This window comes from Zingiber officinale, chromosome 7A (genome assembly GCF_018446385.1).
Source record: "Zingiber officinale cultivar Zhangliang chromosome 7A, Zo_v1.1, whole genome shotgun sequence".
Lineage (NCBI taxonomy): Eukaryota > Viridiplantae > Streptophyta > Magnoliopsida > Zingiberales > Zingiberaceae > Zingiber > Zingiber officinale.
This window is the reverse complement of record NC_055998.1, coordinates 118,350,815-118,368,051: the sequence shown is the minus strand read 5'-3', so window position 1 is coordinate 118,368,051 and position 17,237 is coordinate 118,350,815. Positions and strand designations below refer to the sequence as shown.

Below are 17,237 nucleotides of genomic sequence, written 5' to 3'. Positions count from 1 at the left end.
GAACATGGTTAAATGATGAATTTGTTGGATCGTAACCGTTCAATAGGGGGGGTGAATATCATTTTAAAAATATTCGAGATATGTACGCAGTGGAAAATAGACAAGCCAAAGAGAACACAAGGATTTACTTGGTTCGGAGCCTTTGGTGACTCCTACTCCAAGGCCCGCACACAAGGGTGCTTTCGATGGGCAGTCACTAATAATTCGAAAACTTATTACAAATTAAGTACAGGAATTATGTAGTAAAAGAAAAACTGACAATTATAAAAATAAGACAGGAAAGAAAAAACTTTGTCAAAGATCTTTTCGCAGCATCACAGGAGCACAAAAGAGCAAACTCTGAGTTGTTGTTGGAGCTTCAGCCTTGACCCTCCTTATAAAGGATATTTGGGGTGCCTGGAACCTTCAGGATGCCCTGATTATGATGTAGCCGAGCTAACCAGGGAGCTCCACGCGACTAAATGACGTTGAGGATAATTTTTCACCTCCGGACGCCCGAACCTCCGGGCACCCGGAACCATCCCGAGCGTCTGGACCCCATTTTTCCAGCAACATCCTTCCTGTAAGAAAACGTTAGTCTGAAGGCAAACATATATATCCTGCAACACAGAGTATTAGCACAGTTTGAAATTAAACAGAATATTAATTAGATTCTGTCTCTCCGAGACCGGAATCTAGTCAAGATCTCGACTTAGAGTTCCAAAATGGTTCTAAGTCGGATTGACGCCTAAGTTCCCTTCCCAGGAATGCGTCCTCACAGTCACTCCCCTCCAGTGACTTACCTTCACTTACCTGCCAGACGTCCGGTCAGCCCTTCGACCCGTCTGGGCTTCATGCCAACTATCCGGTCAGCCCGTCGACCTAGCTGGACTTCGTGCCAAACGTCCGGTCAGCCCGTCGACCCGTTTGAACTTCGTGCCAGCTATCCGGTCAGCCTGTCGACCTAGCTGAACTTTGTGTCAGACATCAGGTCAGCCCATCGACCTATCTGGGCTTCTCCTGCAAACTCGATCAGAGTGTTAGATAACAATGAAACTAACTTAACCTATTTTGTCATTCATCAAAACTTGAGTTAGACCGTTAGTGCTAACCGCACCAACAATCTCTCCCTTTTTGATGCAATGACAACCTGGTTAAGTTAGTGATAAATATGCAAGTAAAAATAAGCATAAGGTTGTTAAGTTAGCTTTTAAATTTTATTATTTTTGTTGGTTGTTTAACTAACTTAAACCACTTAACCCTCCCCCTTTTGACATTTATCAAAAAATGAACATAGAACAAATGATAATTTTAAAATGCAAGGAAGTCTATAAATGTAAGTCAGAATGACTTGGGGGAGTTGAAAACATAGAATATTTTATTTAAAACCTTAGTTTTAGTTTTCTAAAAAAAAATAACTAAGTTTTAAAACTTTAGAAAGATAACTTTTGAGCTTGCAAATTTAACTTAGTTTTCGAAATAAGCTTTGCAAACATAATTTTCAAATATGGTATTTTTACAAAAAGGAGATTATTAGGGCTAAGTCCAATTTTCAAATCAAGTTTTCAAAACTAAGTAAGATTTTATTATTCATGACTCAGTTTGTAAAATCCAACTTTCGAATTCTATTTTCAAACCTAAGTTTGTAACCTCCAATTTTCAAAATAAATTTTCAAAAATATGTTTTCAAAACTCAAATTTTTTTTAAAGCTAAGTAGAATATAATTTTCAAAACGAAGTATGAAAAATTTAAGTTACAAAACCGAGTAAAGTCTATTTTTCAAAATTAAGCTTGTAAAATTTAATTTTCAAACCTAAGTTTGTACGTTCCAAATTTCAAAACTAATTTTATTACATTTTCACAATATATTTGAAAAATCAAATTTCAAAACTAAGTAAAATCTAATTTTCAAAATCAATTTTCAAAACTAAGTTGGATCTAATTCTTAAAAACAACTTAGTTTTATATGAGTTTGTTTTCAAATATAGGATTATCAAATTAGATTTGCAAAAATAAGTTAGATTTTTCAAACACATTGAAAATATTTTTAAGAAAATATTTTCCAAAAACTAATTTCAAAATAAAGGGAAAATAAGTATGAAAACAATTAATTCTCCCCCTGAACCTAACATAATTTTTTAAGTAAAAAAATTTGAACCTCCCCCTGAATTTATTACTCCCCCTTAATTTAACTTTCCCTGAATTTATTACTCCCCCTGAATTTATCACTCTCCCTAAATTTAACATTAAGGTTTGGGTATGTTAAACACATTTTTGTGCCTAAGTGTTCTTATATTATTTATATAATTATTTCTATATCCTTGGTATAAAGTAATTTAAGTTTGATTAATCAATTATTCTAAAAATAATTGACTTTAGATTCAGGTGTAATAAGTTAAACTTTTAGTTTAAGATTAAATAAAATAAGTTGTTATTGATTCAATAACAGCTAATCAATAATTTATTGGTTAACTTTTACTTGATTCAATAATTTAATATTTATTTAATTAAAATAATTTAAATTTCATATTAATTGAATGAGTTGATTAATGAAAGTGTTCATTATAATTTAACTTTTCATTTACTTCCTTTTAAGTAGAATTAACTTAATTTAAGGTTAGTTGTAATTTGAAGTTAAATTGATTAAAGTTATTAAACAAAGTTAAGTAAGGTTCAATTTAAGTAAATCTTTAATTATGTTTTAATTAAAATAGTTAAAATTTTCATTAATATTTTAATGTAAAAGGTTGATTAAAAAGGATTTAGAGTCAATTTAATATTTTTAATTAGGTTAAATCTAGCTCCTAATCAAGTCAACCATAGTTCTCAAATAAGGTTAGACATAAACCATTAAGTTTTAGTTATTTACTTATTAATTACATTATCAAGTTTAAAGTTTAAATTTTGAGTGATTTAATTATTTTATAAAATATCTAACTTTTAAATTATTATAATTATTATTATTTAAAAAAATCAAATAATTTTAAAGAAATTTAAGATGATTTAAAGTAATTTTAAAAATAATAAAAGGATTTAAGTTTAATTTTAAAACTTAAATTAAGTTTAAATTTTAGGTTTTAAATTAGATCTATATTTAAAGTTTTTTAAGTTATAATTTAAGTTTTAAATTTAAATATTAACTAAAATTATAATTTTAAATTTAAGTTTTAATTAACTTAAGTGTCTTAGTTTTAAAATGATCTTTAAAATTTTTTTAAAAAATTTACAAGAATTAAAAAAAATAAAATGTTTTCTTAAAGAATTTTCTAAAAAAAAAATTGAAAGTTTTTTTTTGTTTAAAAATAATCTTTAAAAGAATTTTTAAAATGACATTTAAAATGTTTTTTTAAATAACTTTTAAAAGGATTTTTTCACATGATTTTTAAATAATTTTATCAAAGGATTTTTTAAAATAATTTTTAAAAGGATTATTAAAATATATTTAAATAATTTTTCAAAGGATTTTTAAATAATTTGAAAAGGATTTTTAAATAAATTTTAAAAGAATTTTTAAAAGGATTTTAAAATAATTTTTACAAGGATTTTTAATATATTTTTTAATAATTTTTAAAAGAATTTTAAAAGGATTTATAAATAATTTTTAAAAGAGTTTTTAAAAAGATTTTTAAAATAATTTTTTAAAGGAATGTTTAAGATATTTTTAAAAGAATTTTAAAATAAAATTTAAAATAATTTTTTAAATATTTTTTTAAATATTTTTAAAATAATTTTAATTTTTAAGAAAATTTTTAAAAAGATTTTTAAAGTTTCAAAATAATTTCTTAAAATAATTTTTAAAAAGATTTTTAAAGTTTTAAAATAATTTTTTAAAATATTTTTAAAGGTTTTTTTAAAGAATTTTTAAAATAATTTTAAAATTTTTTTTTAAAGTTTTAAAATGCTTTTTGAAAATATTTTTAAAGTTTATTTTTAAAGAATTTTTAAACTTTTAAAAGAATTTTTTAAAATAATTTTTATAAAGATTTTTAAAGTTTTAAAAGAATTTTTTTTTGTTTAAAATAATTTTTAAAAAGATTTTTAAAGTTTTAAAATAAATTTTTTAAAATAATTTTTAAAAATATTTTTTTTTAAAATAATTTTAAAAAAGATTTTTAAAGTTTCTTTTCCTTTTTTTAAAAGAATTTTTAAAAGTATTTTTAAAGTTTTAAAAGACTTTTTTAAAATTATTTTTAAAAGGATTTTTTTAATAATTTTTAAAGAATGGTTAGGATTCGTAAAAGGTAGCTTCGGTTAGTTCCACTAAGCCAAATGCATCATGTCGAAGCCATATCTTCCTAGACATGCATAGACAAAGCTTCCCTAACGTACTATCATCCAAAACTTCACTAGTACCGTTGGTTAAGTTAAACTATTTTCTCTTTGAGTTAGTCCTAATTACCCTGCCGGACAAATTGGTTTTGGTTACCCTGTCGGGTATGTTAAATTTTGGAGGTGCCAGCTATTCTGGAGCCTCCTCCTGAATTATTGGGTTGTTTTAAGTTTTAGTTCTGGTTAAGATTTAATACATAATTTTCAATTTATATTTTTAATTTTGAATTAATTAAATTGGTCAAATTGTCCTTTAAAAGAGTGTATTTAAAATTTAAATTTTCATTCAATTTTAATTTTATTATGTTAATTGAATTCTCTTTTAATGGATTATTATTAATGTTTAATCTTTTATTAATTGTTATTTTTGAATTTTCTAAATTATCTTTGTTTAATATGTTATCTTTAACATTTAATTTTAAGTTTGTTAAATTTAGTTTTGATTTTATCAAAGTGTTCGATTTTATCCTTATATTTTCTTTGCCTTTTACGTTAATATGATTAGTGGAATTTATTAGATTAACCTTATCATTTAATTTTTTTTGTTAATTAAATTATCTTGGATTTGGATAGGATTTTCTAGATTGATATTGTCTAGATTATTAAATAATTTATTAAGAAATTTATTAATTTTATCTAGATCAATATTGACCTTGTCATTTTTATCATTTGAATTTTCAGATTTGTTTAGGTTTAAATTTGAATTTTTAGATTTATTAATTATTTTCAGATTTTCTCTATTTTCTAAATTAATTAGATTTATTTTATCAGAAAATATCCTAGGGGTATTTTTGTAAGTATTATCAACTATACTATTTTCACATAAATTTTCAGAAATATCCAAATTAGCATGCATATTATTTAAACTACTATTAACAGGGGTATTTTGATAAATATTACTAACCTTGAGCGCAACCCCTAATTCAGTAGGTTTTTGCGTTGGATCTGACTTGAGTCTGGATTCAATTTTGGCTTGATCGTCTAACTCCAACGGCTCCTCGTGAAACTTGGTCAGACAGGTCCAAAACTCGTGGGCATCCTTGACTTTTCCTATCCTACAATTAACTTTGTTAGGTAATGTAAGATACCGTAAAAATTAAATAATAAAAGTTATTGGACGAAAAATCTTATTGGATTTTTCTGAAATTTTTAGAAATTTTTCGGGATTTAAACGGAGTCCGTATGACCCGTTTTGAGGGGATAGATTTGGGGTACAGGGAAAACCTGTTTTGAAATACTCATTTAAGTGGGAGTTGATTTGAGAATTAACTTAGACCTTAATTAAACTAACCTAAGTTTAATTAACCTATGTTAATATACCTAATCGGCTTCTCCTTTCCCCATTCTTCCTCTCCCGATTTCCCTATTCTCGCGCGACTCTCATCTTCCCCGACCCATCTCCTCGCCCGATCGCCGGCCACCGCGAGCTCACCTCCGGCAACGACCTTCTCCTCCAGCGTGCCTCAGTCGGTTCTCCCTCCGATCTTATCCGGTTGCTGCCCCTCTTTCCTTTTGATCTCGCGGATACCGATCGCCCTTCTTCTTGGCGTCGCCACGATCGTGCCGACCGGCCACGAGCTTGCAACCAGCAACAATCTCTTACTCGGGCGCCCTTCATCATCAGTGGAATTTTGATTACCTTACTGCTAAGATTCAAGCCGCCCTCTTGATCCCGACGTCGTAGCTACGCCGGCACAATTTCTCCATCAACCGTGCCCTAGCAATGATCTTGGAGGTAAGTGGTTAGATCTGGTTGTGAATTTGAGCATTCAATCTTCTTTATAGTGTTGATTTGGGTAATGGTTTTTGGGAGGCAGTGACGGTGTGTTGGTTTTGGCCACCACAGCTCCATTAGGGATCATTTTCTTCGTCGGATTTGTGATCAACACCAGCGACTGATGAGAAAGAGGTAATGGGTGCTATTCTTGTTGCTGGATTTTTGGTGAGGAATAGATTGCCCGGTTGATTTCTTGTTCTTCTTGTTTTAGAAGAGAGAAAGGCATGGATTGTGGACTTTCCCTGTTGCCATTCACTGTCTCTTCACTTCTAGTAGCTGTGGAGATCTCGGATGAAGAGGTGGAGGTTGGTTAAGGTGAGACAGGTTCTGTTTGTGAAGAGTTCAGTAAATCAATTGCTCTACAGCTAAGTGTTGGATTTGATTTTGGAAGGAATTGGTTTAGGACTTCTTTGGTAGCTGTCGACAGAGATCTAGTTGGGCTGTGAGATTCGGGATTTGCTGCCATCCTTCAAGGTAAGTGTCTACCACTAGTTTTCTTCTTAGTGTGAAATTGATTCAGGATTAAGGAATTGGAATTCAGCTTTGATTTATTGAATTGGATGGAATCTTGAACTGGTTAGTGAATTTAGAAGAATGTATGATGAGTTTGGATTAGTGTTGGATTGATGATGAATTATGTGAATTGGATTTAGGATGTGTTGATTAAGTGAGTTTTGGATGAATTAATAGATTATGGATTAAGGAAGTAAGTAATCTATTTTGATTAGGGCTTTCCCTAATTAGATTGGGGAGGTTATTTAGCTATTTGCTACCTATGTAATTAGCTAAATATATATTATGTGATCGCAGGACTTGGATTCGGGACGAGTGTCTCGACGCGGGATTATTTGACACGATCGATAGATAAAGACGGGTATTTCTTCCTTGGCCTCTTTATAGTTTCTTTGAAACTTAGTGCATGGTTATTATTGGATGAATTAGGCTGCTTTATCTTCTATCATGATCGGTTGCTGTTTTTCCTGCATGATACTTATGCTTGACCCTTGTGATGATCTATTTAATTCATATACAGTCTCTACTCTTGATATCTACTCTGTTGTGATTACACGTGTAGAGTATGTCTTGTAGGGATTGTCGGGTTGTTGGTATTACCATACTGATTGGGTATATGACTGTACATAGGTGGAGATGTGTTATAGGAGTCATCTTGTTGACCGTGCATTTACATGGGGGTGTACATACGTATTTGTCATGTACTTTTGGAGGAGTTGTGTTGATTGTATGGTTGGGGTATATACACATGTCTGTTGTGTTTTTATTGGAGGATACATGTTGATTGTGCTTATACTTTTGTGTACATGTGTCTGGTGGGATTATTGGAGATTTTTGGTTGATTATACATGTGTAGTGTGTACATATGTTTGGTGGGATACGTGGAGGTATCATGACGATTATACTCTTGTCGGAGGTATTTATGAGGTTTGGGGTTGTTGCATGGATGATGATTATATATATATATATATATCATGTTCATCATTCATTGCATCTGATGACCGTTGTCTCCCTTGTGGTGAGAGAGTCATCAGTTGGTTTGGTTTAGCACCGCACACTCGGCCACTCATGGGTAGTGGTAGTTGGAGCAGTTGCTGCTAGTCCTGTCGTGCCACCCGGTCACGAGGTTTAGTGAGATCCGGCGTTGTGAGCAGTCAGGGACCCTGATGCTATTTAGCTAGATAGCTATTAGCGGACTGTCCGCCTCGACCACTATATAGTGGGCTGGAGGGTAGTACAGTCGTCACAGACCCAAGCCTCTCGGCCATACAGGGGTCGTGGTGTCTAGAGAGGTGGCGGGGGTGACCATGGAGCATGCATACGCAGTTATTATTCTTGCATTTGATGCGCGGTGCATCTGCATTTGCATACATGCCTAGTAGTTACTAGTTGCATGTGATTGTCGTTGTTGCACTTGTTTGAGATATGATTGTTGCACTTGGTTGCCATGCTGCATACATGTCATTTATTTTACATGTATATGCAGTCGTACTTATATTGCACAGGTGTCACGGGTATATCTGTTGCAGATCCGATGAGTTTACTGATCATTGTACCATGGGTCGATTCCAGATTGGGTTTGTATCTGTCATTATGTTAGTTGTGCTTTGTACAGTTTATGTCAGGTTATTATGTCAGGTATGTTCAGATGCATTGATTATGATAGTATGACCATGTTCATATTCCCTACTGAGACTGTATACTTGTGATCTCCATGTTTATGTATAGTCCATGCACTATCTTTTCTATTACCCGCTGAGTTACCTATACTCACCACCGCATATATACATTTATGTTTTCAGGTAGCCTGTAGATGGTTGGTGTCGCTCGGAGTATCCTGTCTGCCGGGTCCTACGTCACATCCGAAGGTCGTTTTTCGTTTTGTATATTCTTTTCTTATTTTTGGCATTGTATTTATGTATAGCCATGTGGCTATCTTATGGTTTTGGTGTTGTATTTATTGTATAAAGCCTAGCCGGCTAGCAGTGTGTTTTTTGTGTTGTATTGGGTTTTCCGTGTTCGTTTTTCCGCTGTGTTGGTTTTTAGTACAGCCGTGTGGGCTGTTTTATATATAACTGCGTGGTTGTAATTGTTTCATTCCAGCCGTGTGAGCTGTTATTATAACTGCGTGGTTGTGTATATAAATATTCCAGCCGCATGTGGCTGATGTATATTTTGTTTGTACTTATGCTTCATATTGTCACCGGTACAGGGGAGATGTTGTCGGATTTTTGTCTGGCAGGGACTCCTTTGGGGCGTGACAGGTAATAAATCTGAAACTAACTTTATTACCTTTTGGTTTGCTTCTGATTTTTGTGTTGATCTTCTCACTGTCAAGCCACTATCAAAGTCTTTCATGAAGATGAAGCTTTCCATCTGCATCCTCCACAAATTGAATTCATGCCTCTCGTACATCTCATATGGAAGTGGTTTGTTGATGCTCCGTCCTTCTAGAAGAGACATTGGTCTTGCAAAGAAAATAGACAAGAGACAATTTCCAAGACTTTGTCTTGGGTAAGCAGTGTGGGTGATAAAGAAATATGCATGAATTTTTTTTAATAATAAAATATTAATAAAATATTTAAAAAATATATTATTGTAAATTTTTGAAAATACAATATTTCGCTAATATCAACCAATGGTTAAAAGATGAAAATGAAGTTTTCGAAAATGATTTTGGAGGAAAAAAATGAAAGGAGTAAGGATATTTTTTAAAACCCAAACGATATCTATTTTACTTTTAAAAAGGACCCCCTTGCTCGATTGGTGGTTGCACCAATTCAGAGCGGTACCCGCTCTGATACTACTTGTTGGATCGTAAGCGTTCGATAGAGGGGGATGAATATCGATTTAAAAATATTCGAGATACGTACGCAGTGGAAAATAGACAAGCCAAAGAGAACACAAGAATTTACTTGGTTCGGAGCCTTTGGCGACTCCTACTCCAAGGCTTGCACACAAGGGTGCTTTCGATGGGCAATCACTAATAATTCAAAAGCTTATTACAAACTAAGTACAAGAATTATGTAGTAAAAGAAAAAACGACAATTATGAAAATAAGACAGGAAAGAAAAAACTTTGTCGGAGATCTTTTCACAGCGGCGCAAGAGCACAAAAGAGTAAACTCTGAGTTGTTGTTGGAGCTTCAGCCTTGACCCTCCTTATAAAGGAGGTTCGGGGCGCCTGGAACATTCAGGGCGCCCTAATTATGACGTAGCCGAGCCAACCAGGGAGCTCCATGTGGTGAAATAACGTTGAGGATAATTTTTCACCTTCGGGCGCCCGGATCCCTCCCGGGCGCCCGGACCTCTAGGCGCTCGGAACCATCCCGAGCGCCCGCACCCCATTTTTCTAGCAGCTTCCTTCCTGCAATAAAACATTAGTTCGGAGGCAAACATATATATCCTGCAACACAGAGTATTAGCATAGTTTAAAATTAAACAGAATATTAATTAGATTCCGTCTCTCCGAGACCGGAATCTAGTCAAGATCTCGACTTAGAGTTCCGAAATTGTTCTAAGTCGGATCGGCGCCTAAGTTCCCTTCCCGAGAATGCGTCCTCATAGTCACTCCCTTCCAGTGACTTACCTTCACTTACCTACCAGACATCCGGTCAGCCATTCGACCTGTCTAGGCTTCGTGCCAACTATCCGGTCAGCCTGTCGACCTAGCTGGACTTCGTGCCAAACGTTCGGTCAGCCCGTCGACCCGTTTAGACTTCATGCCAGCTATCCGGTCAGTCCGTCGACCTAGCTGGACTTCGTGTCGACATCAGGTCAGCCCGTCGACTTGTTTGGGCTTCTCCTACACACTCGATCAGAGTGTTAGATAACAACAAAACTAACTTAACCTATTTTGTCATTAATCAAAACTTGAGTTAGACCATTAGTGCTAACTGCACCAACAGAATTGACTAGGCTTGGATATTGACAATTGAAAAAGTTAGGTCACTTATTGCACTAACTATAGAGAACTTCTACTTATGTCACACTTAGATAATTTTGTATCATGCTCATCAATGAAACTCCATGATAGGATTAGACTGATTCACTAGGGATTATGGTGCATCATTTACACAAATAAATTTAAATTGCATGTTTTGTTTGAGGATAAGCAAATATTTAAGTTTGAGGGATTTTGATGTATGCATTTTATATAGGATTTTTATCATAGTTTGGCATACATCCTATCCCATTTCGTGTGTATATATGTCATGTTTTCATCTATTTGTACTTCATTTTGTTATTTTTACTCTTTTAATTCGGATGACCGCTCTTTACTTATTTTCATTGATAGAATATGATTTCTAGAGCATAAATCCCTTGAAACGTGAACTTGGAGTAAGGAGCAGGCTCTGGCCGTGTCCCATGACACATGTGTGCTCCTATAGCCAAGAAAGATAAAGAATGGAGAGGAAAAAGGCTCAACACAAGCTATACACGTCTCATCATTGAGTCGAATACATGAAGAATACATGAAGAAAAAGGCTTTCAAAAGACTTTCAAAATGAAGTTTTAATCAAGGAATACGTTTCAACCGTGTCCCATGACACGAGAGTGTTCGTATGGAAGAAATCAATTCCAAAATAGTGATAAAATGGAGCTAACAACTTCCACCCGCGTGGCATGGGCCGTGCCAAAAATGGTGATTTTCCAGAGCTGAACAAGGGTGCCCGTGCCAACTGGCAAGGGGGCCTATCAGCCTTGGACTGCACTACATACCAAATTTTGAACGACCATAACTTTCAAGTCTATTTGAGTCACGAATCATACCACCTATAGAAATGTAGATAATTTCGAGATCTACAATTTTGATTCAAGGTCCAACTCGATAAAACCAAGTTTAAGGGTCAAAAAAACCTATTTTAGAATAGCCCAATAAATCTATAGATCTAGACAGTTTAAGAGAAGTATAAAAGGGTCAAGCAAATCCTTGCTTGGATCATCTTAGACCATAGTGACTCTATTACCCTCCTTGGGAGAGGGTTTTTCCCTCTACGGAAAATCCTAAAGCAATCATCTTCATCCATTTTGATGATCCATCCACCTCCGGAGCAAGAAATCATTCCGAAGATACTGAGAATCTTCTCCTTAAGCATTTCTTTATCTCTATTGTCTAATTTGTATTGTATGAATGCTTCTCTTAGTATCTTTGGATTGTTTCTCTCATTATAGAGTAGTTCTCTTGATTATAGGAGTAGGAATAACTCCTTTGATATGTAAATAATATTTTGTTTAATCTATTGAGTTTGCATGTAACTTGTTCGATGAAATGTGTAATTATGGCCAAGGCCTACTATGTATACACGATCCTGATGCAAAAAGTATGAAATTTGTATCTCATGAGGATTCGGGGATGAACCGAAAGGAGAATCTAATCCTCTAACCCATAGAAACATGAGATATGGAGAGTCGGCTATGAAAGTAGATCGGTATGCTACGAGCAGTAATAGCCTGTCATATATCTTAATCGATCAATCTCAATTCATCGTCACATAGTAGGAGAAGGGTTATTTGGAGTTAATGGGATCTCACGACAAGGTCTCCTTAGGGAAGTCATCCCTAATTTCAACTGCTCTAAAAGTAGGTGACAAATTGGAATTGATATACCGATATAGTATCAAAAGTTCACGTTGGATACCATAGGATAGTCTAATTACATGAACCACTATTGAGAATAGGAAGCCAAATATAGATTAAGTGTTTACAATTATTATGATGAAACCTGCATCCTATTGGGACCTTTGTACCCGATTAGAGGTGGTGAATAGTCGATCACCCACTTGATCTCTTCCTACATTTGTTAGTGCACAACGGAATACAAAAATAAACTAACAAGATAAAAGCTAGCCTATAAACAATAAAGACAAAAAGACAACAAACCAAATGATGCGTTCATTTACGTGGTTCAAAGATAACTTGCTCCTATTCCATGGCGTGTCCGTAAAGTAGACAAAACCTCAAGTCATCAGTGGATCGACCCCCGATAAACTCTGGCTAGCACAACCTCCTTGTCGGTAGAGAAACCTTACCACAACTCTTGACCACAAGCACTTGGATCACAAGGAGAGCTTTGGAGACTCTAATAGGGGTTAACCACCTCCATTATCGTCACCTCAACCAGTCACCCTGATCTCTATTAAATAGAGTTTGGGAGAAAAATACTAAGTTATTTTCTCACCACCAGTTGACCGGTAAAGTCACTAGTTGACTAGCCTTTATAAAAAAATCGACCATTACACCTTAACGACTCGATACCAATCGGCTGCCATACTAACCAGTCGAATGGTTTTCATGAGCTAAGTAAATAGAAACATTCTGTTCGCTACCAGTCGAGTACTAACTTTAGTAGTTGATTGCACCAGTTGACTGGTAACTCTACAACCACAAATTCTACATCCTTATGAGTTGTTGGTTCTCAACCACTAGTCGACTAAGACATATACCAATTGATTGATAAACTCTAACTTAGAATTTTACCCCCAAGTACAATCACTCATGCACTCGTCCTTTCCTGCACAACTCTCGACCTTACCTTCAATCCCCTTCCATGAGCCTTGCACCCCTCAGATGTCTTTACATCCTTCATGTCTTGCCTTCATGAACTTTCATTAACCTTATCCTTGTTGTCGGATCTTCTCATGACCTTGCCTTCTAGCCTCCTTTAGCCATGGTCATTATCCTTGCTAAGCCATACTTAGACTTACATTGCCAAGACTCAAGCTTAAACTTACACCACCATGACTCCACTTGGACTTTCACCTTTGCCAAGATCACACTTGGACTTTCCTTGTTATACCTGTATCCTACATACTCACAATGCATATCAAATATAACAATAAACCTAAGTTAAATCTTTGCTCAAACTTCAAAACCTAGGGTCACACTGATTGCTCCAACACATCCTAGAATTGCCTTCACCCTCTGAAGTTACTATGATCATCGCTGTCTTCTTACTGAGATCTTGTTGCCTTCTCTTTGCGATTTCACTGCCTTCTGCTTTGATCACTTTACCTTTCTACTATGATCTCTTTGCCTTCTACTTTGACCACTCTACCTTTTTTCTGTGATCTCTCTATCTTCTTACTGAAATCTTTCTGCCTTTTTACTGTGATCTCTCTGCCTTATCTCTGAGATTTATCTGTCTTCTTATTTTGATTTCTCTACCTTCTCCCTTTGATCACTCGCCTTCTTATTGTGATCTCTCTGTTGGATCGTGATGTTTCGATAGAGGGGGGGGTGAATATCGATTATAAAAAATTCATCGAAAAGAGTAAGCGCAGCGGAAAAAGTAAAATAATGCAATGCTAACACAAGAACCAATTTTACTTGGTTCGGAGCCTTTGGCAACTCCTACTCCAAGGCCCGCACACAAGGGTGCTTTCGATGGGCAATTCATTAGCAGTTCAAAAAATATTACAAACTAAGTACAAAAAATGCTAATAAAAGAATTAAAGCAATACCGACAAAAATAAGAGACTTAAAAAGAGAAGCAACACGTTTGTCGGAGCTTTACAACGTCGCAGGAGCACAGGAGAGCGAGTTCTTCAATTCAGAGTTGTTGTTCTGAGCTCCACCATTGCCCCTTCTTTTATATGAGGCTTGGGGCACCCTGGATCCCTTCCGGGCGTCCTGGTGAGACGTGGCAAGTTCAACCAGCGAGCTCCACGTGGCGACGACGCGTTCAGGATAAAAACTGCCTCCCGAGCACCCGGATCCCTTCTGGGCGCCCGGATCCCTTCCGGGCGCCCGGACCACCTTTCTCCAGGGAACATCTTTCCTGCAAGACAAGGTTAGTCCGAGGCAAATAGATAATGTATATCCTGCAAAACAAAGTGTTAGCACAATTTATAAGTTCAATATAAAAAGTATGACATAGATTCCGTCTTTCCGAGACCGGAATCTAGTCACGATCTCGACTTAGATATCCGAAATGGATCTGAGCCGGATCGACTCCTAATGTTCCCTTCCCGGGAACGCGCCCTCACAGTCACTCCCTTCTAGTGACTTACCTTTACTCACCTGCCAGATGTTCGGTCAGCCCTTCGACCCGTCTGGACTTCTCGCCAGCTATCCGGTCAGCCCGTCGACCTAGCTGGACTTCGTGCCAAGCGTCTGGTCAGCCCGTCGACCCGCCTAGATTTCTCGTCAGCTATCCGGTTAGCCCGTCGACCTAGCTGGACTTCGTGCCAAGTGTCCGGTCAGCCCGTCGACCCGCTTGGACTTCGTGCCAGACATCCGGTCAGCCCGTCGACCTGTCTGGACTTAGCCTGTACACTCGATCAGTGTGTTAGATAATGACAAACCTAACTTAACCTGATTTGTCGTTCATCAAAACCCGAGTTAGATCGTTAGTGCTAACCGCACCAACACTCTCTACCTTCTTTCAAGGTCTACTGGATCAACCTTTCTTGTGACTACACACAACCTTAATTGCCTAGATAACTTTCTTTGTGAACTCAGCTAGTTCTTAATCAACAGTGTTGGACTGTGTAGGCTAGCAAGCAAGGGTGAATTGCCTTGAAAAGAAGTTAGCAAAAATCTCTTACTAGGAACTTGGCAACGATGGATAATTAATTAAGCATAAATAGTTAACATTAAAAGAATAAGTAAGAAGGCGGAGTTTACTTAGTTACAACTTATGTGGTTGTTAATCCAAGACACATAAAAATACACTAAAATTCTCCTTCATTGAAGGTGAAGAAGCCTCTTACACTCTTTGAAAGATGAGAAAAAGACTAAGAATTGAATACAGAAGTTGTTGTTCATGTTGTGTTTAATTCCTAACTCCAGAGGTCTTTTTATAACCTCCTAGGATAATGTTACCATTGGCTAACGTAGCTCCAAGGTGCCTCCACGGACATCCGAGACACCCTTAAGGGATAAACATTTATCCACATAGCAATGATCGCTTAATGGTTCTGCTGCGTTGGGGGGCACTTCGGGTCCCGTATGTAGCATATTCGCTGCTGAAGCTCGAGACTCCTTCAAAGTGATTGGAGGTACATTGAGCATTGTTCATCCAAATAGTCAATTGCCATATTGACCATTCTTTTCTCCGTGCTTAGTTGGGTGATACTCCGGCTATCTGGAATTGAGCTCACACAAACCCAACTCCAGCCTCTCCTCAAGCAAGCTTCATTCCTAGCTTCTCGTCCCTCAAATACTCTGCGCGTGTCTTTCTCATCTGCCAGTGTACTCTTCTACAGCTTATCGTCCATCAAATGCACCATGCCCGCCAACTCTGTTCCTATGCAATCATTCTCATTCGTTGTATCTTCTGCTTTACTTCTTATGTTCCTAAGTTTCTACATTCTTAGATACAAGGGTCAAACATAATAGGACTTAACTTGACTTACTTGACCACATCAAAATCAACCCAAGGTACTTACAAATAGTCCTTGTAGATCAATATTTTTTTACTTGACAACATTCTGTGCACTTGTAGATTTACACATATCACAATCACATTGTAGGTATGGGAGGAGTATTCTGTATCTATGCAAAGATACAGTCCCCTGATTCTTTAACAAACTCATGTGAAGTATTAATGGTGAAATAAGCTCATGGTCTAGGAGGACTACTGAGCTTCTAGGCATTTGACTCCTTAATAGGAAGATGGGTTGAAAACAGTGAGCCCAGTCTCTTATTATGGGAGCTGAGCCTCAATATCTTCTGAGTGGGAAGCGGGGGCTCTGATGACATATGAGTGGGGAGATGGACCTCTGGGATTATTGGTCAATTTTCCTGGGTAAGGTTGACCAGGTTGACTAAGCTTGAGTTGGCTCAAGCTTGAGTCTTGATGTTTGAGTTTTGATATTTGATAATATATGGAGACTGATAGTCAAAGTTTGACGAGAAGTCAAGTAGGTCAAGATTGTCAGATACTTGCCTGGGAAGTCCAAACTACAAGTTAGGCAAGGACAAGTCCAATGGGAAGATTGACAGAAAATGAAAAATCTAAGTGGGTCATGGAGGATAGGACACTTGCGCTTTGTTTGGGAGTTTTAAATTGGAGAGAAAGGAAAAGATTTGGATGGAAAAGTGAAAAAAATAATGTTTGGGAGTTTTTTTATGTAAAGGAAAAGAAAGTGAGGGAAGGGAAAGTTTTCCTTTCATAATTAAAAGATTTTCCACCCAAAAAGGGAGAAAATGGAGGGAAACTTTTGTTGGAGGGAAAATCATTAATTTTTATTTCAAAAGTAATTTCCTTTCTTTTCTTTCCTCCGCTCCCAAATAAAACAACACATCATTTCTCTTCTCTTCCTTTCTCTCTCCTTCCTTTCTTTTTCTCTTCTTTTCTTTTCCCTTCCAACTTCCAAACTAAGCCTTGGTGTGGGGAGTCCCGGCGAATGAAGCTGGGCTGGAGGAAAATCCTAGTGAGTGAAGCCAGATGAAAAACCCAGTGAGTGAAGTTATGCAGAAGGAAAAGTCTTAGTAAGTGAAGTCAGACAATTTGAAAAGCCCTAGTGAGTGAAATTAGGAAAAAAGAAATTCTGATGAGTGAAGCCAGGTGGAAAGTCCTAGTGAGTAAAGATAGGCAGAAGGAAACCCTGTTGAGTGAAGCTAGGTGGTGAAAAGTCCTGTTGAGTAAAGTCAGACATGTAGAAATCCAGGTGGGTCAAGGTTGACTGGACAC

At 36.1% G+C, this 17,237-nt stretch overlaps 1 protein-coding gene across 1 annotated transcript in view; it reads right to left on the bottom strand.

The window, feature by feature from the left end:
* The window catches only part of LOC121999657 (probable polygalacturonase At1g80170), a 29,554-nt gene extending 20,492 nt beyond the window's left edge, over positions 1-9,062 (bottom strand). Inside the window, exon 1 of the mRNA XM_042554307.1 lies at positions 8,892-9,062. Coding sequence (XP_042410241.1) covers positions 8,892-9,062 — 171 coding nt within the window. The remainder of the gene's footprint in view (positions 1-8,891) is intronic.
* Between the last annotated feature and the right edge of the window lie 8,175 nt (positions 9,063-17,237).